Genomic DNA, 25,517 nt, shown 5'->3' on the forward strand with positions numbered 1-25,517 from the left:
AACACAACCTACTACCTTGTTTCTTAATAAGAGTAGGTGACAACTACAGTTTAGTAAGTGGAAGGGAGTTCTCTGGCATCTAAGCCATTTCTTGAGAGGATAAATGCCATACCCTGGTTTCAATCAGTCACCAAGGAGCTGGATGAAAATACCATTAGCTGCTGAAATCTGTATTAGAACCTAGTGCCTCAAAGTAGTGCTAATATACCTATCATGATTCAATCATCCCTCAATCTGAATCCATCTTACATTTCAGATTTAGTCTACTATTTGCCAAAACTGTATTTATTATCATTTTAGTTATTTTTAGAAAGCATTTCTAGATTCCTCTACCCTTTTACATAACCTTCAGTCAAAAAGATTTTGTGTCTCTGAGATTCACTGCTTATAATGGCAAAATCATCTACTGTTCCAGGAGCACTGGAGGAAATGAGATGCTAATATAAAACTAAAAGTATCCTGTATGACTTGACATAGTCTTGAGAAAACATGGGGTGTCTGTGAGTTTTGCCCTATGTGTAAGTCATGGTACAACTGATGTTCTTTTGCTTTCTTTCCCCTTTCATCCTTCCAGTGAAATCAGATGAGTTACAGACAATCAAGAAAGAATTAACCCAGATCAAAACTAAAATTGACTCCTTGCTAGGGCGCCTGGAGAAGATTGAGAAGCAGCAGAAGGCGGAAGCAGGTAAGTGGAAAGGACCTGTGACCACAGACATATCAGAATTAGACCAGTGACGCACCATCAGTCATAGAGACAGCACAGGGCCAAGGGGACACTGGCTGCATTAAATAGTTTTATAGAGACACATAGAAGAAATAAACTTTTAAGCCAAGAGCTGCTACAATGGAATATGATTTTTTTTTCCTTTCAGAGAACAGGAACTTACTTTTCAAAGATTCACACTGAAACAACAACAAAAAGGAAAAGTATTTTCATGATAATAATAAGTAATGGTTGAATCGCAACTGAAAGTTTATATACCAATATCAAATAAGCCTTGAATAAAATAAAATCAATTAATGTAATAAGGCTATCAGGTTAAAATAACATTCATATTTCATTAAATTAACTGCAGCAAAACTTAACAGAATTAACAAATCACTATTACAAAGCCCAGCTCCTTCCCTGTTGCCACCTTGAAAACTTCCAATTTCAGGAAACTCAACACCCATAGCCAGCCCCTGGCCACCCACTGGTCAACTTATTTGATTATATCCTTTTACAACTTAATGGCCTATTTCCTTTGAATTATCAGGCCTGACCCTGGTTCCATTATAATACAATTCTAATGACCTTTTCATATGGCTACTGATATTTTTAGAAACATAGAATATGAAACTGGGAGAAGCTCAAAGTTGAGCTAGTTCATAGTTTGAAAACTGTGTTCTGCTAAGGCCTTAGATGCCTCAGGGCCTCCTTGGAGAATGTGAGATGGGAATTAGAAGATCAACACATGCCTCCTCCAAACCCAACCCTTGCTCCAACCAGTTTATCTCTACCTTTATCTATTTTATATATTGGGATTCAGCATAAGACTTAATTTGCTGAAAGAATTTCACCTAAATAAATAGTGTGGAAAGCCATTGATCCTTTCCTACCTCCTCATTTCACAGATAAGAAAACAAAGGCTTAAGGAGATGGATTGATTTTTCTGTGGCTGGTTAGTGATAAAGCTTAGATTCAAACCCAGATTTTATGGCTGAATCCTGTGCCTTTTCCAATGTATAGCCGCAATCTCAGGGTTTTACCCAGGGTCTGGTACCAGAATTTCACTGAAGGGGAATTACCCAAGTAATCCCTAACTGATGAAAACCAGTTCTGAGACCCCTGAGCTACAACAAGCAAGAGCCCACCAATTTGTTAACTGCATCACTAGAGCTCACATGCTGGTGGTGAGCATGTGAAAAGAAGCCAGATGTGAGGTGGTGAACTGGCATGATAGAGAAGAAATAAACTTCAGTTCAAACCCTCACCCCAACCTAGTCTCAGTTTTCTCATCACACCCAACTTAGTCTGAGTTTTCTCAAATAAAATATGAGGATACTAATGGCTGCCTCACAGGATTCTTGTGAGAGGTGATTTGTCAGATATATAGCACAGTAACTAGCACAGAATAAAGGCTCAATAAATGGTAGCTCTCTGCAGTTGGTAGCAGCACAACCATATACAGACAAATGAACATTTCCCATTTCCCTTCTACTTTCATATAGCCCATTTTTTAAAAAGCACAAGGCATGTACCTAGCACATGGTAAATTCTCACTAACATTTGTTAAGCTGATGTGGATAAGAAATAGTAGATTAAGTGGAATCATTTTTGTTAAAAATGTCTATTGCAAATATATGTTCTACCAAGAAAATATCCTCTACCTACTCTTCTTAATAGAGAAATAGAGAAATTTAGATTCTACACAATTTTTTTATATTCTGGTTTATGACACTAATCTAAAGTGTTGCTATAGCTGAAATATCCTGTGATGTTGCCTAAATCAATATTTCCCTTTGAGGAACTTCTGTGAAATTCATTATTATGCAAAACAACCCTTAGAGCAAAAGACTTTGATAACCAATTTGCACTTCAGTTTAAAGGATTATGGAGAACTCATTTAAATATAAATCACCTCAAAGAGAAAAAATGTGATCTTTTTTCTATCATATTATGCTTTCCAGTTTGCTGCAGTGAATAATACCTTCCGCGTATCTTCTTGGATGATCATCTATAAACATAACACTAAAATTCAAAGCTCGCCTTTTCTTTTCATGAAAGGCTATCACTTCATTTTTGCATGTGTTTAAACTTCTCCAGTCATGAGACAGTTACTTTTAAACTGATAAGTTTATTCTATTAATATTTATGTCTTTCTTACTTTAACACCCTAGGAAGAAAAAGGAATTAATTTGCAAATTTATTGTCTTAATAATTGTCTCCTCAATAGTATTCGTATTTATGGAAATAAGATGATTATTATCTATATTTTCTATATTTTCTTTATGACAAGAAATTAAGATTATATGAAAAGCATCAACATGACATTATAGAAAGTGGAGAGAAATTCATTAAAATCCATTAAAAAATACTCAATGTTTCCTTATTAAATTTAAAGGGGCACTCCTTTAATGCTTCATTGGTTTTCAAGCTAATTATTTGGTAGCTAGCATTTCCTTTTCATTATTCTTTTATATATCTCTCCTTCCCAAACTATTAGTCATTTGATAATAAAAGGTATCCAGCACAGAGATAGTAGGGAGAAGGAGGATCAGGAAGAAAAAGTAGAGATAGCCACACAACTCAGAGCTTGTGCTGAGTTCATGTTTCATTGTATCATTGTATTATTTTTTTCTTTTTTGTTTGAAGTGAATTTCTATGCTATCATGAATAATCACAATGAAATATAAGTACATCATTTTGGATTATCTACACTGTAAATTACTTCTAATAGATGTTTGTGTGGTATCCCATCTCTTTTTTGACATTGTAAACTTTGTAAGAAATAGACCATGTCTTCTCTAACACTTCCCCAAACCATGTAGTATGCCCAGTGCATGACTTAGCAAGTCATTTGACTTCTCTACATCCGAAGTCCCTCAAATGTAAATTAGAGGGATGAATTATGTACTCAAATGTATATTCCAGATTTTAAAATTAAATTTATGATTTGTGTGAATCTATCATGCATACATCATTTTTCCATTGAAAAACATAACTACTTTTGGTATGTAGTAACTATGTAGTAACTACGTGAAAGCAACAAATCACGCTTGACATCAGGTTAGCCTACAATTGTACCTCATTCCTAGGTGATTTGTTTGGAAGACATACATATAAATTACCACATATCAGTAGCACAATTTCCATGTGTTCCATACAGTGATGTTAAATGACAACAAACAGTGAAAAGAGCAAGAAGAAAAAGTAGAGGCTGGATATCGTACAATGGGCACACTTACTCCATAGATATCTACATTTTTTTTTTAATTCACATTTAAGACATATAATCTGAAGTGAAAAGGCAATTAGACATTATTTAGTTCAACTTTATGTTCAGTGGTATACCTGATACATGGCCAGACAGTATCACTTGGACAATTCCAAAGGTAACATCTAATGTAAGAACTAAGCATTAGAAAGGTCACAAACTAGAATCCCATAGGATAAATTCACCTTGCACATGTTTGGTATAAGACATAAAGTTTTTAAACTGAATAAATTGCCAAAAGTTGGAATATTACAAATATCGAAACGTATGACTTCTCTTGAAAGTATTGAAATCTGTCAGTAGTGTTGCTCACTCTTCACATGGCATGCACTTTTCAGTTTGCTAATATCTTTATCCAGTCAGTTCACACACTTATGTTATTTACTTCATCCCTGCTCACTTTTGTGATTGAGTCCCCAATGGTAGTTTCTTCTTTACACTGAGCCAAAATTTATCTCACTTTCATTTTGATTCACTTATCCTTTTTATACCCCATGAAACTGAGCTTAAGGTCTAATCCCTTGTGAATGTAACGGCCAGTTAAATATACAAAGAGAACTACAATATTCTCATCCTTCCAAAACCCTTGAACAAACAGTCTATATAATCAGACCATGGATAATCAATTTAGCTGCATTCAAACTTTGGTCATCACATCTTTGAAGCCTTCTTTTCTCATGTAACTTGGTTTTGCATCTTGAACCACCATCTCTCTTCTCTGAGAATCTGTATTTTTGTCAAGCACAAGTTGTGATACTCAGAATGCGAAACATTGCTCCAGATGCAATATGAATGCTGCAGCCTGTAACATGACTACTATTTCAGTTTGAATACCTTACTGCTGTCATTGACACTTAAGATTGAACTGGTAATGCTTCAGGTTAAAGATGACATATTGAACACATGAACTGAGCTCTGTTCCCTCCTGAAACTGCATTAAAATAATGTGGGATTAAAAAAAGTAATAAACAAAAAATATAAACACCCAGGGATAAAGAGAATGGGAACAAAATTTTAGAAACTGTATGGTGACATTTACCTGACACAGTATATCCAAGATATCTGAATCCAGTTTTAACCACAGAACTTCTGAAAGACTCAGGAATTGAAGGTATCAGATTTCTCTGGAAGAGGGATTATAGGTGGCCTGAAAGTCTGTATTAGAAATGTTTCTATATCTGTATTCTCAGCTGCACAGCCATGGAACTCTTCCTGCCCCTCATTGACAGAAGACAAGAGATATACCCTTTAGGAACATCTCAGGACTGAAAGACAACAAACAGTATTGGGAGCAGTTGAAAGTAGAAAGAGAAGTGAAAGTTTATGCACTAATTATAAAAATGCCAAGCCTTCTCCTCCCCCTCCGATGCCAGACTACTGGAAGGACACTAGAAGAGACTCCAATTGGGAACTTTTAAAGATGTTGAATTGGAGGTCCCCAAGGAAACAGCCAGCTGTATTTCCCTGCAGAAACAATATGCTTCTATGCTTACAATGTTTCCAATCATTATTTTAATACCTCTCTATTAAGTTGAACAAACAAACAATGATCACCAGAGGACATTAACATAAAAAATAAAGAACAAAAAAAAAATGGAGAAAACAGAGAGTATGAAGAAAGAATAAATTTTTTTAAAAACACCAATTAATACCTTCAAAGAGATGAGAAGATACTGAATTCATGAAATAAAACTGAATATTCTGAGACTAGATAAAAGAGCTCTTAGGAATTAGCACAAATGAAAAAAATCAACACAAAGGTTGGAAGACAAAATTGGAGAAACTCTCCCAGAAAATAAAGAAGACATTAGATACGGAAAGTAGGAGGGGAAGTATGAGAACATTAGAGGATGAATAACTCAATAGGAGAGTTTCAGAACAAAAGAGGAGAATGATCATCAAAAAATAATAATAATTTAAGACCAGAACTGAAAGACATAGTTAACGAGATTGAAAAGATGCAAGTGCCTGGAATGATGAAGGAAACTAGATGCACAACAAAGCATGTGGTTGTAATATTCCAGAACTTGGAGGCAAAGGGAAGAAGCTACATGCCTCCAGAGAGAAACAGAGAAGGAAAAGGTGAGGAAGGGAGAGTGGGGAGGAAAGAAAGAGAAAGAAGACAGAGAGAGGGAGAGAGAGAGAGAGAATGGTTTCATACAAAGGAACAGGAATCAGAATAGCCCCACTGGAAGCTAGAATGCAGTGAATAAACAAAATGCCCTTAAAATTCCAAGAGAAATTATATCCTCCCTAAAATTCTATACCCAGTACCCAAACTGTTAAACCTGAGATTAGAGTAAAGAAATTTTCAGATATGCAAAGTATCAAAAAATCTACATCCAATTCACCCTTCCTCTGAAAAGTACTGAAGGATGTACGTCACTAAAACAAGGAAGTAAACCAAGAAAGAAGAAGACATTGCTTTCAAAAAGAGGGAATCCAAAGAACAGAGGCAAATGGAACCCCCACCATTGTGGTAAAGGAGACCCCAGGATGTGATAAGGAGCTGTGCGAGCCTAAGTCTGAACTGGTCAGAAGCTCCAGGAGAGACTTTTTAGGAAGATGAAATTGACGAAATAGCTAATGGATGGGGAACTGGACGTGTTGAGGAAAGATTTACACGTCTGTGGGGGTGGAGGAAGTATGTATGAGTACATAGACAACTAAAAAATAAAATAAAATTTTTAAGGCCTGAGGCAATTGTTAATTCTAAAGAAAATAAAATATCTTTTCAGGAAAGAAAATTAATCATTATAGACTAACTGCTGAGCTGTGCAAAGAATTTATGTAGTTATAATTATGAATATTATGAATATTTATATAATCCAGGCTATAATAGTTCAGGAAATGGGAAGTGAATGAGCACTGTGTGAAAGAGAGGCTTCCTAAGGATGATGTCAACAAATAGTGCATAAAATTGATCAATAAGTAGCAATATAAACATTTTATTTATATGTTTATATTAATAAACATATAAATTTTGTTTATTAATATAAAATTATATGAATTAATATAAAATTATGAATTAATATAAAATTATATGAATCAAAAGCCTTTGAGGAGGTGGAAATGATGAGGAGGCAGGAAAAGAAGACCACTGTTTTTCTTAACAAGACTTTTATAAATATTTAACACTATATAAATTAAATTTTTTAATGCTAAATTTAAGGGGGAAAAAAGATTGAGTTATCTTTTTTAGCAGCTGGATCAAAACATTTTCAACTGCTTACTGGGGAGTTTCCTTTGGCTATCCCTTATATAACCCAATCACAGTCTACAAAATTGAACTCATTAGTTTTCTCCCCACTTTCTCATTTAAATATGCTTTTCTCTTTGTGTCCTGTCTCTGTCACAACACCATGACATAAATCCTATCACCAAATTGCAAATCTCAGTATCTTCTTTTCCTTCCATGTCTAGTGTTGCCAGATCTTAACTCTGGTATCTGAAATATCTTTTTATTCTATTCTTGCTTTTTCCCTAACTACTGCCCACACCCAAATGCTCATCATCTCTCATTTGCACAGTTGCACTCACCTTATGTTTTTTAAAACAAATTTATAAAATATATATTTTTATGTATTATAAAAATTATGCATTATAAAATTAACCCATTTCAATTCAATGATATTTTAGTAATCTTACTGAGTAGTACAACCATTGCCGTAAATTAGTTTTAGGAAATTTTTATCCCCTCAGTGTTGAATAACCTTTTAGCTAGTCTCTCCACCTCTTGTCTGTTCCCTCTTCAATTCACCTTCTTTATGGCAAGTAGTTTATCGTATTAAACTATCTAAAGTCCCAGATTTAAGTATCAAGCAGAATTAGGTTTACATCACACTGGAGGCCTGGTTCCAAAACTTAATAGCCACATGAACTTTGGAAAGATCCTTATAAAATTTATGAAATGAGGGAAACAATATCTATGCCTTAAGATTATTATGAGATTTAAGAAACACATCATCTCAGTGATCTTAAAAAATAGTTTATATCAAAACTTGGTGGTCAGCTCACCAATCCAGGTTACTTCATGGGAGCAACTTTGAGGTCACTTTCCTCAAGAAATACTTATGTAACTGATATTTTAATCTGAAAGCCTTCCTCCTATATAACTTTCCTAATGCTCATTTATGTGATTCTTAGGCATACCATACATAATAAGTTGCATCTTTCTAAATGGCATGTATTGGAATCATTGAGTTAAATTTCATATAAATTTCACATACACTCAGACACACACAAAGGTGTTGTATTGTAGAATTTTTAAAATACAATTTATACTGGAATATAAAAACAGTGGTTCCAAGATACTAGCTTGACTCGAATGAATAATGTGACTGTTTTTGTAACAACATTCATTCCAACCATCTGCTAAGTACAATTCAGTTAGGCATTAGCTAGCAATTAAGCCAGCATGTCAAAAAACTTAATTGCCAACTCAACCAATTTTAGTGGTTATATTAATGATAATAGCTATGCAGCAAATTCAGTTTAATAAAAATGCTTTGAACATAAATCCCAACGATTCTAACTTGTTTTCTGAATCAGATACAGCTTTCAAAGTAGAAATGAACTCAACAGAAAAATATTTGAATATAAGACTTGAAATTTAATGTAAAATTCTTTCTTTTCATGGCTTTTTAAAGCCTGAGACATGTTCCCTTAAACAGAAATATTTACCTATTACTTGCTTGTCACTTCTTTTCCTTTGATAGCCATTTTTTTTACCCAGAACATGTGCCCTAGCTAAATGGACTTTTTCATTCTTGAATTTAAAATTGTCCTGTTGTTACCAAAAAATTCAAAGCGCTCTTCTGGTCTACCAAATTAAGCCATTTTTCTAGAGATACATTAGAAAACAGCACAGGCTATGAAGTAACACATCCAACATTTCAACTCTCTCACTTATTAAATGGATGACCATGGAAGGGCACATTGCCGAACTTACTTATGCCTCAGTTTCCCATCTGTAAAATGAATAAACAAGCCTAGCCTGCAAGATGTTTCAAGGACTAAAGTTATTGAATGTTACCTGGTTAGTACTTAGTAAGCACTCACTAACTAAGCCATTATATGCAGCCATTATATACCTTTTTATTCTGCTGCAATCCATAATTTGGGTGATTTTTAGAGCTATCCTTCAGGCATAAACTGCAGGCTTTTTAATCCCTGATACACTCCTCAAAAACAAAAGAGCTAATATTGACTCACCTCTCTTCTCTTGCCATCCATCACTCTGCCTTAAAGAAGCCTACAGAGACCCCACCATGCCCAGGCTCAAAGGCAGTCCTCCACCCGTACACACTTGAAGACTCCCACATTTAATTTTTCTCTTGGAGACTTCTCAGTATAAATATGAGCAATTTTCTTCTAGAAATATCAGAACTCACATTTTACTTTGAGATCATGGCAAGGGACTGTCATGTAGAATGTGGTAAGGACAGTTCTCTTCGGATTCATCGTTTTGCCACTATAGTGCCAAATTCAACAATCGCTTTGACTGTGAAAAGGGGTTGACAACCAGACATGTATTTTCATTCTTTGATTCCACAATTCATGAATATATTAAGCAAACATTTAATTCATGCATAAGTCTTGGGTTAGCCAACAGGGATCAAAGATGAATAAAAGTGTTTCTGCCCCAAAGTAGCTTTACTGACAGAGATATAAATGTATATACACATACAGTGAAAAGTAAAAGATAAATAGAATAAGAATTGCACAGATAACATGAGTATTATGAAGTTAAGATTAACAAAAGCTATTACTCATTTCTAGTAGGAGTAAAATTAGATAATTATTCATAAAACAGTAGAGCCAGTTGCTTTATTTCTTTCTATATCAACAAGATAATCACTGGACCAAAACTGCTTGTTAAACTGTGAAGCAATAGTTTAATAAACAAGATGTGCTTTCATCTTGTGGTTTTATTAATGGAACCTGTCATCGTGTGGTGATTATAACATATCCCTTTGAGGTGATCACAAAAGTCTATGATCACTACATATTACGAAAGCACAGACTGACTGTATTTCCATTAAATTCCTATGAATCAATAAACGTTGTAATTAGGGCTTTTTTTCTCAGCCCAGATCATATCTGGCTTTATGTATGTAATAATGTATTTAGCTTTCAAGTTATTGAATGAATGAATAAAAATAAGTTATAGGTTTTTTTCACTGAACTCTATTAATATATCACTGCCTTTGAAACAGACCAGCAGGGGAGTTAGAAGCATGTTGTATGTTAATACAAAAAAAAAAAAAAAAGACAGTAACTTAAAACCCTTTGTCTTGTAAACATAGAAATGAAAGGCCAGAGTTACCTTAGTAACATGTGATTCTTAATGATCAATAGTGGTGAATGATTTTGACATGGACAATTTGGCTATAGCAATCAAGTAATCAATATAGATTCACCTTAAGGTATATTTTGAATATTTTATGATGATTTATTTGCATGACTTTTACAGTTTAAAAATCCATTCACATCTTGTTCCTTATTTGAGGATACAGCAGCTCTCTGAAGGAGGTGTTATTTTTATACCCATCTTCTAGAGAAGAAAACTAGTTAATGGAATTAATAATTAGCAGAAGCATAATCCCAAACCCCACATCCTTTCTAATACCCTGAATTATTTATTCTACAAGGAAGGCTTTCAGTGAGGGGTACAGAGCACAACACAATGCTTCTTTATAACTGATTTGCATTGTGCTTTTCCGTTTACAAAAGATTGCAGTTATCCCCTTTAAGTGTGACAATGATCTTGTGAGACAATAGCTCAAATATCCAGGAAGCTTAAAAACTAATGAGAAAAGGATAAGACAACAGTAGCACTAACTAAAAGGCAGCATTTGATCAGGGCTTTAGATGATCAAAGGAGAGAGAGATCACATTCAGCTGGGAGGATCAGGAAAGTCATTCATATTCCAAAGATAACTGAAACAAACTGATACACGAAGCCAGGAAAGAGGAGGGCTGCACATCTTCAAAACCTGATCCCACATGGTCTCCTTGAAAATCTGCTATGCCTCTTTAACCAGAGATTTTCTAGAGGATAAAATTAATGTTATCTTCAACATCAAAAGTGAAGGTTCCCAGAGAATAAATATTTCTGAAATCATTAGAGAAGATGTGGATATACCAGACCAGATGAAAAAACTCCCAATATAACATCAATCTTAAGCAAAAGTCCATTTATGTGCGATAACAAAAGGGTAAACACAATGACCTAAAATGGAGACACTTTTGGATTTAGGAAAAGTTGTATGACATGTGACATTTTTCATTGTATAGAATAATAATTGTCCATTCTAAAACCTTCATTTCCCACTCTTTCTTGGGATAGAAAAACCAGGTCTTAAGATACAGGACATTTTGAACAAGCACCATGGTGATCTAGAGCAGCTAAAAGTGAGGGGCCAGAAAAGTACAAAAAAACACTGCTAAGAGGAAGAGCAGGGGCTCAAAACTAGAGTAGCCAAATCCACTGTAAGATCCAAGGATCAGCAATAGTAGAAGAAATAGGGTAGAGCATCAAGTGGGATTAGTGTTAGAGGAGTCAAAACTTTTTAGTGTTCATAGACTGCCCATCACAGCTTATTCTCTGTGGGTGCTGGTCATAGGTGGGTGGGTGGGTCAGCCTTGGTTAAAGGTCTAGAATTGTAGAGAGCAATGATAAGTGGAAGGAAGATGAGATGAATGAAGTTTAGCAATTTTCAGTTAACACTTAAGTCCAGAGTGTTTTTGATCTGTATCTCTTCCTTAATTTGTCTTCCTTTTAATCCAGATAACTAAGTCATCTTTTCTAGATTAAACTTGTTTTTTTTCTTTAACTGTTTCTCTACTTAATTTAGATTATAATTTTCTGGGTTTAGGGAAAAAAACTTGATTAAATTTTACAATAACACATTACAGTCTTCAAAGGACTTCTATGTTAATAGTTACGAAGACATCAGAGAAAAGGAAAGAATTTATGCTAACTTATTTGTTTCTGTTAGTACTCTCTTTATGTATATGAGGATTAGAAGGTATACTTGGAAAGAATTTACACCTTACTGTCAATTACATAGTTATATGAAGAAACCTGAAGCTAATAAATTGATAGAAAAAAAATCAAGGTATATAAAGGCTGCATCTAAGTATGTGAGGAAAAAAGAATCTAGGTTTTGGTCATTCTAATATGCCCATAGTAATTATTTTTAGCCTGGGTTGGGTCTACAACCCTTTTCTTCCTCTAAAATGGAGCTTCAGACCTACAAGATTCTCACTGTTGTTCAGTGTTTGTGCATGGATTACCTCCAAGTAGCCACACTCACCAGCATGGCTATTGGCATAATTCCCGTCTAGGTTGGTTTCTGTAAATGGAATGCACAGAACCTGGCAATTAGCCATGATTGAATTGTTGTTATTGTTGCTATTATTTGGACATTTTCACAATGAAAAGCACAACTCCTTTTTGTATGTAAAATACACATTTCTGTAGTCCTGCAGAGTTTGTAAATCGTTTTCCAAATATAAGCTCTGTTCATCCTTACTGCAACCCCAGGTAGGTACCATCATCAGTGCTTTTTTACAGATGAGGAAGGGACGACCTAATGGGTTTAAATGATCTGATCAAGTGGCCGAAGCGTAGATTCAAACCCAGGGCATGCTGTTCCTCTGGCAATAATTAAGCTGGAACTAGAAGCACAGTCAGGGCACACCCTTGTACTCTTGTTTTCAGTATATAAACTTGATTATTTGGAGAACTGAAATGCAAAAACATTTATTTATAAGTGACTATTCTTCCAGTTTTCAATAATCCATAGGAAAGGATATCTGCTTATTTAGATCTTGTTTATCAAAGCTTTTTGATTTAAACATAAGTTATTTTTGAAAAGTTTTATGCTGACTCGAAATGTACATATCAATACTTATTTTCCTTTTACCTCACATTATGAAAGAGAACAGGAATAATCAAAAGTCTTTTGGTAGTATCTTTTTCTTATCACAAAATATAAATAAATAAGCTCAAAAGGTAACATCTTTTAAAACTCAGAATAAAATGAAAGAATCATCTGATAAATAAATTAACAATAATCAAATTTATTGAAAACAACCCAGCTTTTGAGATGGTCATGAGCACATATTGGAATAAGTTAGAGAAGGAGGTACATAAGATGATCTCATTTATTCAATATCCAATGTTTCTTGACATTTTCACAGTAGCTGAAAACCACCACTGGGGGATGTAATTATTATGGTCTTGACATGATTCCCATTTGGGTGGCTTTCTGTAAACGGATTGTGCAGGTCCTGGGAAATAGAGAGCATTCTATTAAGATAGAATGTAGCTTCATTTATTGAGCACTTATTATTTGCAAGTCACTATACTAGACACTATGATTTACTACTCAAAACCCTGAAAGTTAGGAAATAGTTATCCTAATTGTATAGATGAGTAAACTGAGGTTCAGAGAAGGCCAATCATTTGCAGCATCTCACAGCATCAGCAGGCTATCAAGTGGTGAAGCTTGACTTTGAACACAGGCTATCTGATGCCAGAGTTTATGCTCTTAACCATCGTACTTAACCACAATCACCCAGCAGAATCTAGCTATTAAAATTTAAAAGGATTAGTAGTATAGACATTTCTTCTGAAAGAACAGCATATCTGCCTTTGTACTTTTTTCCTCAGTGAGGTTTTTCCAACTAGGCTTGAACTTGTCAATGAGATTCCTCCATCCTCCCTCCTTGAATGACATCTTCCATGTTATATCTGATTTTTTGCCCTTTGTTTTTGCTCTATTTTCCCTTCATAGAGAACCACCTTATTAGATAGGACTATACGTAAAATAAAGTAGCCAGAAATCTGTTTATGGAAATCTTTATTTCTTTATGTAATACTACCATCTGGATTCCCTGATTTTCCCTAATTCCATTAAAAATAGATATGCTTACATGTAAATGCACATTGATAAACGTATATGTGGTCAACCAAATAAAACTGAAAATGTAATATTACCTTAGCTGCCTCACATCCTTAACAGTACTCAAGGTTTACCTTTTCATGGACTATTTTTCATGGTTAATCCAAATAGCTCGTGAGCAACCCAAGGTAGTAGCCATTTGCTTTTTCCCCCCAGAAGCTCAGAAGAAGCAATTGGAAGAGCGTATAGAGCTGATCCAAGATGAATGTGTGTCAGAGAATGCAGATCACTCTACAGAGGAGCCTGCTGAAGGAGGGCCTGATGCCGATGGAGAAGAGATGACTGATGGGATAGAGGAGGACTTCGATGAAGATGGGGGTCATGAGCTGGTAGGAACCACACATTCGGTGTCCACACCCTTTAGCTAACAGCACTAGCATGTCAGCAACTCATCCATTCTAAAATGAGAATTAAATCCTTTGGAGCTTATTTCTTATATGCATATATTGAGGCAATACCAGTGCAGTGCCTTGCATATAATAAGTGCTCAATACTTTTTTGCTAACTTAATACATGAGTGGATGAACAAACAAGAGAATTATTATGTATGAGATTAGTTGTAACTAAAGAACCAAGTGAAAGATTCTCTTTCCCAAATTTGAAAGAATCTTGTGTTTGTGCGATTAGAAGTGAACTATATGTGGATATAATATCCTGGTATTATATAACCATTTAGTGGAAGATACAACCTCTCTTATTTGGTAGTTCCACTCACTGATGGTAATTATATATATTCTAGTTGTACAGACAATAGCCTTTTCTACATTCTGTTCACTGTGATGACCCTTTTGTCTATGGCCAGGTCACCATTTTCAATGCCCATGCAATTTGATTTCCATTTTTAGGATTTGGGAATTTAGCTGAGATCTGATTCTTACGTGTTTTATTTTCCCAACATTGTAGTCATTACACTGCTCATTTCCAGGCATCATTTCTTGCATAACTGCAACAAGGACATGGTAAATGTACTCTGTTGAGGATATTATTTCTCATATTTTGTCAGCCATGAAATTACATATACTATCTTTAAGGGCTTTATAATGGGAAAGGTGAGTATGTGTGTGTGTGTAATGCTATTTGCAAATATGTATAGACTAATCATATTAATATCAATATTAATATTTTGCTTTTTCTCCCAGGTAGTACAGGCTCAGATTTATTTTAATACCTAATGGTACCTAATTTTGCTGTGGTGGTTGGTGGAGGTTTTTTCTGCATGGTAACCACTCTATCAATAATTTCAAAGAGAGCTTACTTTCATGGAATTCTGTGTTGATATTTAACTTTCCGATTCGCTTTAAATTCTGTGGCACCTTCATTTGAACCTTTCAAATATGAGCCTTTAGCCACCATCCCCATGCCTACAAAAGTCTGCATCAGTTTGAGGGACTTAAGTCCCTGGTTTTAGAATTGTATTGATTTCAGTAATCTATTGAACAAAAACAGAATGGAGGGATTAACAAATTCCTCAGCTTCTTAGGCAGGATTTTAATTCAACAACATGCTGTCTTTCCTGCCCTCTAATCAGGCTTCTCACTTCTCTATTGTGACTGCTGTCCTGGAGGTCTCCAAAGACACCCCTGTTGACCTGTCCAATGGTTACCTCTCTGTTCTTATCTTACTTGACTTCTTGGCAGAATTTTAAATCGCTGACCACTCCCCTCTGAGAAATCCACTCACCCCCAACCCCACTCCCACCCCCAATTGCTCCTTCTTGGGTTCCTATGCTAGAATCTTCCCTGCCATAGGCCCACTTTAAATATTGGAGTATCCAGGGGCTTTCTCCTAGGACAGGAGTTTGAGGGAGTTCAAGTGCAAACTATGAAAAATCAGAGGTTTGAGGAGAATGAAGGTCATTTGAAGAAGCTAATAATGGAAAACATAAAAGATGACTCATTTGGAAACCATATGAAGAATGACAACGTTAATAACCAGTTGAGGTTAGAAACCAAGAAAGTTTCGTAAACTTTAGAATTCCTGGGGGTCTTGTTAAAACAGATCACGAGGTCCCATTCTGAGAGTTTTTTATTTAGTGCATTTGAGTAGGGAACAAGAATTTGCATTTCTAATAAGTTCCCAAGTCATGCTGATGCTATTGGTATGAGGACCACATTTTGAGAAATATTATGGAGCCATCGATCTGCCCAACTGTGGGATTTTCTCTATTGGTTTTTATCAACCCTGGTGAAGGATGGAGAACACAAACAGATGACTGGTTCATGGTGGGTTTTTTTGGTCAGATATGTGCAAAGAAAATCAACAATTAAAGAGAGTTTCTGCCATTAATAAAAAGAGTGGCGGAGTAGATGGGTCACAGAATCTAAGCCGAGCAGGAAAGGAAGGGAATACAAGAGAGAACTGAGAAGGAGAAAACATAGGCTGAAGGCAATTCAAATCCTTATGCAGTTGAGGGCCAGAGAAAGTGGGACCAAGTAAATAAGTGGAAAATGGAGCTATGCTTAGAGACAGATATTTTAGAATTGTGACAGGTATGAGTGATGAGAAGGCCTATGGAAGGTCTAATGGAAATGAGAGCAGTGCAAAAGTCACTGCAGATGAAGCATGCAAGGACCTGAGAGACTTGGATGCAGGATGGATCCTCCATCCTGGGTAATGAAGTCACTCTAAATATCAGATGGAAAGTTAGAGAGTAGGACAGTTACCAAAAGTCTGCCATGAAATAGATGGCATGGCCAATTTTAGGAACAGATCTGTCATCATCCAATTGTGCTGATTTGAATCTATTGTGTACCCCAGAAAAGACTAGGTTCTTTTAATCCAATCTTGTAGGGGCAGATCTATTGTGAGTGGGACCTTTACATTAGGTTGTTTCCATGGAGATGTGACCCACCCAATTCAAAGTGGGTCTTAATCCTTTACTGGAGTCTTTTAAGAGAGCTCACAGAGAGAGAGACAGAAATGCCCCAGGAGAAACAAGCAGAGAAGCTAAGAGAGAAGCTAAGACAGAAGCCCAGAGACATTTTGGAGAAAGCCACAGAAACCAGAGCTAAACCTAGGAGAGGATCAGCAGATTCCAGCCATGTGCCTGCCCATGTGACAGAGGAACCCCAGATGTCATCAGCCTTTCTTCAGAGAAGGTGTCTGTTCTAGTTTGCTAATGCTGTGGAATGCAAAACACCAGAGATGGATAGGCTTTTATAAAACGGGGGTTTATTTCACTACACAGTTACAGTCTTAAAGCCACAAAGCGTCCAAGGTAACATCTCAGCAATCGGGTACCTTCACTGGAGGATGGCCAATGGCATCCTCTAAACCTCTGCTAGCTAGGAAGGCAGCTGGCGTCTGCTCCAAAACTCTGGCCTCAAAACGGCTTTCTCCCAGGACGTTCCTCTCCAGCAAGCTTGCTTCTCTTCAAAACATCACTCCCAGCTGCACTCTCTTTTCTCTCTTTGAGTCAGCTCATTTATATAGCTCCACCAATCAAGGCCCACCCCGAATGGGTGGGGCCACGCCTCCATGGGAACATCTCATCAAAATTATCTCCCACAGCTGGGTGGGGCACACTCCAAGCAAATCTAACCAGCACCAAAACTTCTGCCCCACACAAGACTACAAAGATAATGGCATTTGGGGGACACAATACACTCAAACCGGCACAGTGTCGTTCTGTTGATGTCTTAAATGGGACATGTTCATGGCCTTAGAACCGTACGTTTGTGAACTAATAAACCCCCATTGTGAAAATCAATCCATTTCTGATATATTGCATTCTGGCAGCTTTAGCAAACCAAAACACCAGCTAAATACCTTTAAACAACTTCTCTGAGTCTCCACTTTCTTATCTGCAAAATAGGAAGAGTAGATCAGAACGTATAAATTCATTTGTTTGACCTTCCCTCTGGGTGAGTGTGTGTCCAGGAAGGCCTTGCCTAAAGGAGCAAAGGCTGATCATCCAGCCAAGGGAATAAAATCCTACCCATGATGTCCAGTTTATGCTCTAAACACACAGAAGGTAATTATTAAAACTGCTGCCTGTAAGTGCTCAGGTTTTCTCCCTCAACTCTTGCATTATAATTGGGGACTTAAGAAGATGACGAATTAAACCTTATTTCTAGTATTTCATTATTTTCCAAGACTTGGAGAATAATGAATGAGAATGAGTTTTACACTTCTTCCTTGCAATCTAAGTGGCAACTCAGGGGCCCCTCCTAAAGATTGCCAAGAGAAAATGCCCTGATCTCGTGTCTACTTTTTCCTCTTCCCCAGACTACATGAACCAAATCATCCTTGGTTGCCAAAAAAGAAAACTAAAAGCCCAAACCTTCTATTTTTGTAATAGTGAGAGGCATTATAGATTTGAACAGCAAGGATACTACAGTAAAATTAGTTTTTTAATTCATTCAGTAAGAGCCAAAAAGAAGATCTGGCATCCACCTGCCCAGTAAACTGGTCAAGAAAAATTCTGAAAATTATTCCAAAGGAATGAGCAGGAAACAAAAATGAGATCTGAGTCAAAGGAGACCCAGCAAAATGAGCTGGCAGTGCATCTGTAAGTGGTGGAGGCCTGTGGAACATGTGAGAAGCTGAAGGCATGAGCACAGGCTGTCCATATATCATCTAGTTCTAAACATCCAGTTAGTTTAGTTGATTTCCTTGAACAATCCACTCAGCTAACATTTGGGTGTCTAGTATCTGTGAGCCAGGTGCTACAAATGATGCAAAGTTATCTAATAATATTTCCTTATGCATGAAATGAAATTTTTTAAGTAATTGGTTCCTTCTCTCAGTTAGTTTAGTGTCTTATAGGTTGATGACTGATATCCTCACATGTAAAATAATACTCACAAGACTAGATAATTTAGTAGAAGTCAGCAAAGGCTAAAAATTCTGTGATTCTAAAATAATCTATACTTACACATTTCATTAGTGCATAGAAAATAAGATTTGAATTTATTTCAAAATTGAACTCTACATATTGATGCACTGTACATACGTTATTGAACCACTGCCATTCTGCTGATTCTGAATACATTAGAAAATATGTATTGATTGACCACTAAATGAAAGGCACTGAGATGTATGCTCTGGTAATAAAGAAGGAAAATCATATGTCTGCTTTCAAGAAGGATATGAATTAACTGAGGATAAATGACATGGATAAAAATACAAAGCACTATATGGTAAGAACCATAAAAGAGATACAGTTTACAGATGGGAAATCACACAGCTGGGATGGTCCATAAAGATTCCTGGCAGAAGTGGGGTTGAAATTTCATCTCAAAGGATGCCAAATGAAAGAAGGAGCATGTGCTAAAGTCAAGAAAGGGGTGTTGAAATCATCCTTTGTTATCTCCAAATCATTTTATGAAAAATTTATTTAAAATTCAAATGCATTAGATAACCCATAAAATTATAGCTAGATAGATAATGGATAGATAATAGAAAGATAATTTTTAAAACATCAAGAAATTTCAAAAGTAAGATATTTACCTTTAAAGCTCTTTTATTCTCTTTATTCATATCCACTAAAGTTGTATTCCCTTTTATATAAAATAACATCATCCAAAATAAGAAGTTGTCTATGCCATAATGAGAATAGCATTGAAAAGTAAGTGCTTGGTATTCTGCTAATTCCAAAAGAGGAACTCTCCCCAGGGTGTAGGAGAAGAGAGGGATTCTATGTCCATTCTAGGACAACATTGCTAGATATGTTTTGGAACCTGAGAGAGGTTAGTCCATTGTTTTCCAAAGTGAAGTTCTTGGCCAACATGCTTCCACAAACCTGGGAACTTGCTCTAAATGCAGATTATTGGGATCCACCCAGACCTACTGATACAGATTTTCTGGGGAAAATGCTCAGAAATCTGTACTTTCGGCAGGCTCAAGTATGAAACCACAAACCATTGCGGCATAGACGACTTCTTATTTTAGATGATATTATTTTATTTTATTTTATTTTATGAAACCACAAACTCAAAGGAAACTATAGACAAGGAAAACATTTAAATGGATGAAGGAGAATTTGAACTCTTTTTGAATTGTAGTTGTAATTACTTTTGCTTTTGCTGACTACACACAAGCAAGTCAAGCAAATGTAGTCCAGACTCCTCAGTGCAATACCTAGCTGGATTGTGTAAAACTTAGGCATGCAAGCTGAGGACTGTGTTGTAATACATCTTTCATCATTTAACAAAGTATTCAAGTAAGCTGTAATTCACCTGGGTATACAGGCTATTGAATTTCTATGCACATGGGGAAGGTCTGAACAACAAATCCAATCCTGCAGTTGAAGAGAACTTAAAGCAATCATTCTGACTCCCCACTGAAAAACTGGAATGCACAGAGAACTCTGATCAATATTCTCAGCCTTTCCTTATGAGCAAGCCTGAAAATTTCTCCTTCTTCTTGAAACTTTTTGTTCCTTTCCTAATGAAATCCTTCTTCTCCTAGTTGCTTCCCTTTATCAATCTTGCTTCTATATCTTTCCATTATCATTATTTGAACTGAATGCTAGCTAGAAGACCAATAAGAACTTGTGCAACACTTTAGCCAAAGGTAGTGCCAACTGAATTAGTTAGAGGCATAAATCACAAGGAAGTGGAAAGTGGTTAACTTAACCTGTTTGATTTGAGCATGTCCAAACCCCTTTCTTGAACTCTGTCAGTCCATCTCATGCTGTCTTCCCTATTCACCCTGAGAATAAATGTTGAAGGCATGAAGAAAGCATTTTTGTAATTTGGATGGGGTTAGGGATAGGATGAACAACCAGGTTTATCCCTTCCTTGTCCTGCAAGTGATGTGACATGGGTGATCTGCTGCTGAGGTAGGTATAGCCAGGGCCATGCTCAACTAACTGGCCAGCTCTTTTCAGCAGGCCACAGAAATGGTACATGGCTAAAGCCTTTGGTGAAAGAATGCAAAGAGAATGATAGGTAGGCACCTCTTCTCGTGGCTTTCCATCCTGGAATCTCACATCTTCAGGAGCTTGATCCCTCTGTTAATTAGTGGTCCTCGTAGTAAATTTCAGGCTTGTTACTCTTGGCATCTCTCTTGACATCCATCATTTTTAATTTTATTAAAGGACCTGCCTGGCCCATTGAGGCAGGATTTTTTTTTCCTGAAGCAGGATATCTTGACTGTTTAAAAACAGGAGCTCTGTCTGCAGTCTGACAGAAGCAAGTTCAAATTTCCATAACTTTGTGCAGACTACTTAGCTGTGTCCTCACTGGCCTCAATTTTAATTTTTTCATCTGTAAAATGGGGTTGGTAATAATATGTGTCTGACCTAGGATTGCTGTGAGGAGTAAATGGGATAACATCTAAAAAGTATTATATGTCTGGGATTCGGTTCAGTAAGCATTCAGTTTAAAAAATTGCAGTCTGTGCTTTCATGTAGAGAAATTATATCCATTTATATATTTCATTCTGTTTCCCCCTTTAACGCCATGCATTTAAGTTTGGCAACACTAATGTTTCCATGCTTTTTCAGATTATGATATAACTTGGGTCACAGCTTTATCTGTATCTCTATCTATATATATGTATATATCTCAGTTAATAATAAAAGTCTTCTGACTTTTTTCAATGCCTGCATAGTTGCATGCCTTGGCACCCTCTCAGAGTCCTTCCCAGTTATCTCTGGGGGCTCCAGGAAGTCTCAGCTATGCTTGGAAACATGTTTGATTATGTTCTTCTCCTGCCTGCCCATTGCCCACTGGCCCCTTGAGGAATGGCTTTACCTTAGCCATTTGTGAGAGAAGATTATTCTTTGCTGAAAGGGCTGCTCCATGTTGGAAGTTGTCACCAAGACCGCAGAGCAACACAACTCGAGGCCCGAAATCCACAAAGTCCATCATCAAAAGCAGGTTATGCCTGAATCTTTGCAACAACTCCCTTTACATCTGTCCTTGCTCCCATGCAGACTGTTCTCCAATTAACAGCCAGTTTGAACCGAAACTTAAGCCAGGCCCTGTCATTCTTCTGCGTAAAACCCTCCAACAGCTACCTACCTCACTCAGAGCAGAAAAGTAAATCCGCACAGGGATCTACAGAGCCCTGCATACGCTGGCCACTCAGCCCTCTCTGATCTGGCTCCTGGTGCTCTCTCACTCACCCCGCATCAGCCATCCTGGCCTCTTGGGGCACACCACACACACCCTGGCTTCAGAGCCTTTGCATTTATTGTACGAGATAATAAAGGGTCTTGATGTTCTGCTAAATGTTTGAAGTAGATCCCATTAATTTCAGTTAAGTAAATTGGGAACTGCCTATACGTAAAAGAGAATTAGGATGCAATACAACTTAGTGGGGTCCAATGCACATATTTTTAGAGCTAGAAATAGGGTTCCTAGATTTAACAAATAAAAATACAGGATGTCTAGTTAAATTTGAATTTCATATAAACAAATGAATAATTATCTAGTATAAACATGTCCTAAATATTAACATGGAACATACTTTTATTAAAAAAATAAATGTGTTATTTATCTGACATACAAATTCCACTGGGCTTCCTGTATTTTATCTGGCAACCCTGCATAGAAATAAGGTTGAATACTGGCCTTGAACAAATTATTTAACTTCTTTCAGCTTCAGTATTCTCATTTGTGAAATTGTAATAATAATACTCACCTCATAGAGTTCGTCTACAGATTTAGTGAGCTAATACATGGACCATACTTAAAAAGTTCACTGGCACTAAGTAGGCAAGAAAATTTTAGCTACTGTCTTCATTATTGCTTTTATGATCATTATCCCATTTTTCATGTTACATTTTCATTAAACATTACAACATTTCTAGCAACTTAATGTTCATATGGAACTTTGTGCTTTAAAGACTCTACTGATTCAAATTTGTTTTTTAAAAAAGAAGTTCTTATTTGATAAGAAAGCCCTCAGGAAATGAATGTAAGATTCTGAGAAGAAACACATTTTTATTTCTTCTTGTTAGATTTTTCTTTGATTTTATAGTTGCTGGATTATTTGATTCAAAAGAATTTCTTTTGTATAATAAAGTCCCCCCCCCCGCACACACACTCTTTTTTTTTAAGATGTGTTAACTATAGCCTGTGATGCTGTGTGGCTTTTTATTTTAGTTTTTGCTATAGATTTGCCCTCTGGCTCATGTGATCTGGACACTAATATAGTAACAGATGGTCTATTATGGTTCTAAGGAATCTGAGCATATGCGAAGCCGTATATGTCTCATTTTCTTGCATCAATCAGCCACTCATTCATTAAAACAAAACAAAACAAAAGAGATTTATTTTAATCATGGAAGCTCAGCAATGCGTTAGATACTGTTAGTTCCTAAAGATGCAAAGAATAAGGCATAATGCTTTCTGGTTTCATAAAGCTCTCATTGGGTAGAAGAAGTGGTGCTGAAGCCAGAAAAAGCAGATATTAACAAGCCAGGGTGATGGATACGATTATCACCTGAATCACGGCACTAGAGTATGGGAAGTGAAATGACAGAGCAAATGAATCTAAACACAATTCAAATAGGTTGTGACAGTCAAGCTGGTTCTTGAAGAATGAAAAAGCTTGTGTAAAGAAAAGAGAGACATTCCAGCAGAGAGAAGAGAATATGCTAAGAAGAAAGGCTTGAAAGAATTTGGCATCTATTGAGAAGTTGCTGGTTTAGTTTGGCTAAAGTAGTTGGATCTAAGAGGATGTTCCCTGGACAAGTGGCATCTTGTCACTTGGGAGCTCATTAGAAATACAAATTCTCAGAGATGCAAATACTCAGGCTCTACCGTAGACTCACTGAACCAGAAACCCTGAGGGTGGATCCCAGCAATGTGTGCTTTAACAAGCCCTCCAGGTGATTCGGATGCAGCCTAAAGTTTGAGGAACACTGGGATAGAGCCGTAGAGTTTTCAAACCTGGGGGCACATTAGAATCACAAAGGGTGCTTTTTAAAAAATACTGTTGGTGGGGGCTTTAAGCCATAATAATTAAATCAGAGTCTCTCGAGTGGGACCCTAAGCAAAGGTCTAAAAAATGTATAATGTATAGCCAGGCTTGAAAACCACTGGGATAGAGCACGTGGTCTGTGAAGAAGGAGGGACAAACAGACACTTTACAAAATAGGATGCATGGATGGCCAGTGAGTATATAAACACCTGCTCAAAATCATTAGTCTTCAGTAAAATACAAATTAAAAACACAAGAAAGTAAGACTACACACCCGCCAGAATGGCTAAAATTGACTGACAACATCAAATCTTGGCAAGGATGTGGAACACTGGAGCGCTCAAGCATGGTTGGTGAATGTGTAAAACAGTACAACCATTTAGATATAATGCCTGGCAATTTCTTATAAAACTAGACATGATGAACCAGCGATTAACCTCCTCAATATACAAGAGAAATGAAAATATATGTCCACAATAGTACTTGTATAAGAATGTTTATAGCTGCTTTATTCATGATAGCCAAAACTGGAAACAGTTCATGTACCCATGAATCAGAAAATGGATATACAAAGTGTGGTATATTCATATAGTGGTGTATTCATATAGTGGATATTATAAAAAGGGGTAAACTACTGATAAGCACACCAGTATAGACAAATCTCAAAAACATTATGTTGAATGAAAGATGACCTACACAAAAGAGTATATATTGTATAATTCCCTTTAAATGAATAGTAGTTGCCTGAAAGATGAGGGCAAAGTGCAGGAATTGACTTTCCAAGAATGCCATTCTATACCTCATCCTGGCAAACACCCATTCTTATTTCAGTACTCGAGTCTAATACCATGACTTCTAGAAGCCTTCCTGATATTCCTGGGTAGAGTTAAATGTACTCTCCACACCTCACATGTTGCTGCTTTCACTTTTTTAAATGTCTGTCTTCCCAACTAAACTTAAAACCCCTTAAGGGGGTGTTCTCTTGTCATTTGGGGGCTGTCCTGCCTAGCACAGTGTTCAGCCTATGGCAGAGTGTATGGGGATGGGTGTGGAAGGTAGCTAGAGGGACGGTGATTACGATATATTCTTTGACATGCTACATCATACCTCCACGCACTTACATACGCCGTTCCCTCTACTTTGAATAACCTTTTCCTCCCTTTGTTGTGTCTGCTGGGCAAACACATCTCCTCTCTTCAAGACCATTGCCACTTCTTCCATGAATCGTCCCTGAACAAGGTCCCAGTCTATCGGAGGCACAATTACATTTGCTTCTTTATGCCACACTCTGTCTGTCTATCCCATCAGAGTTAAGACCCTAAATTGTAATTAATGATTTTCCTTCTTTCTGGCTCATGGATTTGTGAGTTTCTTAGGGCTTATTTTAGTTTGTATTTTTCCTTAGTGTAGTGCTTAAAACAAGTTGGTGTTAATAAATATTTGTTAAAGAAAAAAGAGGAAAATGTCCTCAAATTACCTCAAATGCACTATGAGCCCCACTCCAACATTTTAAAGCACATTTTATTGTCTGTCATAATCAGATTGTGTTCTGAATTTTACTTCTGTATGCATGCCCTCTGTGATTTAGAGGATTATTATACAAATCAGAGAAGCAAACCGTTTTCATTATAACTTATTCACTCGTTCATTCAGGAAGCAGCCTGCATCTTAAAGGCACTGAAGAGGA

General features: G+C 36.5%; 1 protein-coding gene across 8 annotated transcripts in view; it reads left to right on the top strand.

Moving 5' to 3' along the window:
• The window catches only part of RALYL (RALY RNA binding protein like), a 727,077-nt gene that overhangs the window by 677,994 nt on the left and 23,566 nt on the right, over nt 1-25,517 (top strand). For 7 of the 8 annotated variants that reach the window (XM_037802772.1, XM_037802774.1, XM_037802768.1 and 4 more), the window contains 2 exons: nt 575-688; nt 14,111-14,283. In XM_037802772.1, the coding sequence (XP_037658700.1) occupies nt 575-688; nt 14,111-14,283 (287 nt within the window). The remainder of the gene's footprint in view (nt 1-574; nt 689-14,110; nt 14,284-25,517) is intronic. The other variant, XM_037802770.1, reaches the window with a different exon arrangement.

This window comes from Choloepus didactylus, chromosome 14 (assembly GCF_015220235.1).
Source record: "Choloepus didactylus isolate mChoDid1 chromosome 14, mChoDid1.pri, whole genome shotgun sequence".
NCBI lineage: Eukaryota > Metazoa > Chordata > Mammalia > Pilosa > Megalonychidae > Choloepus > Choloepus didactylus.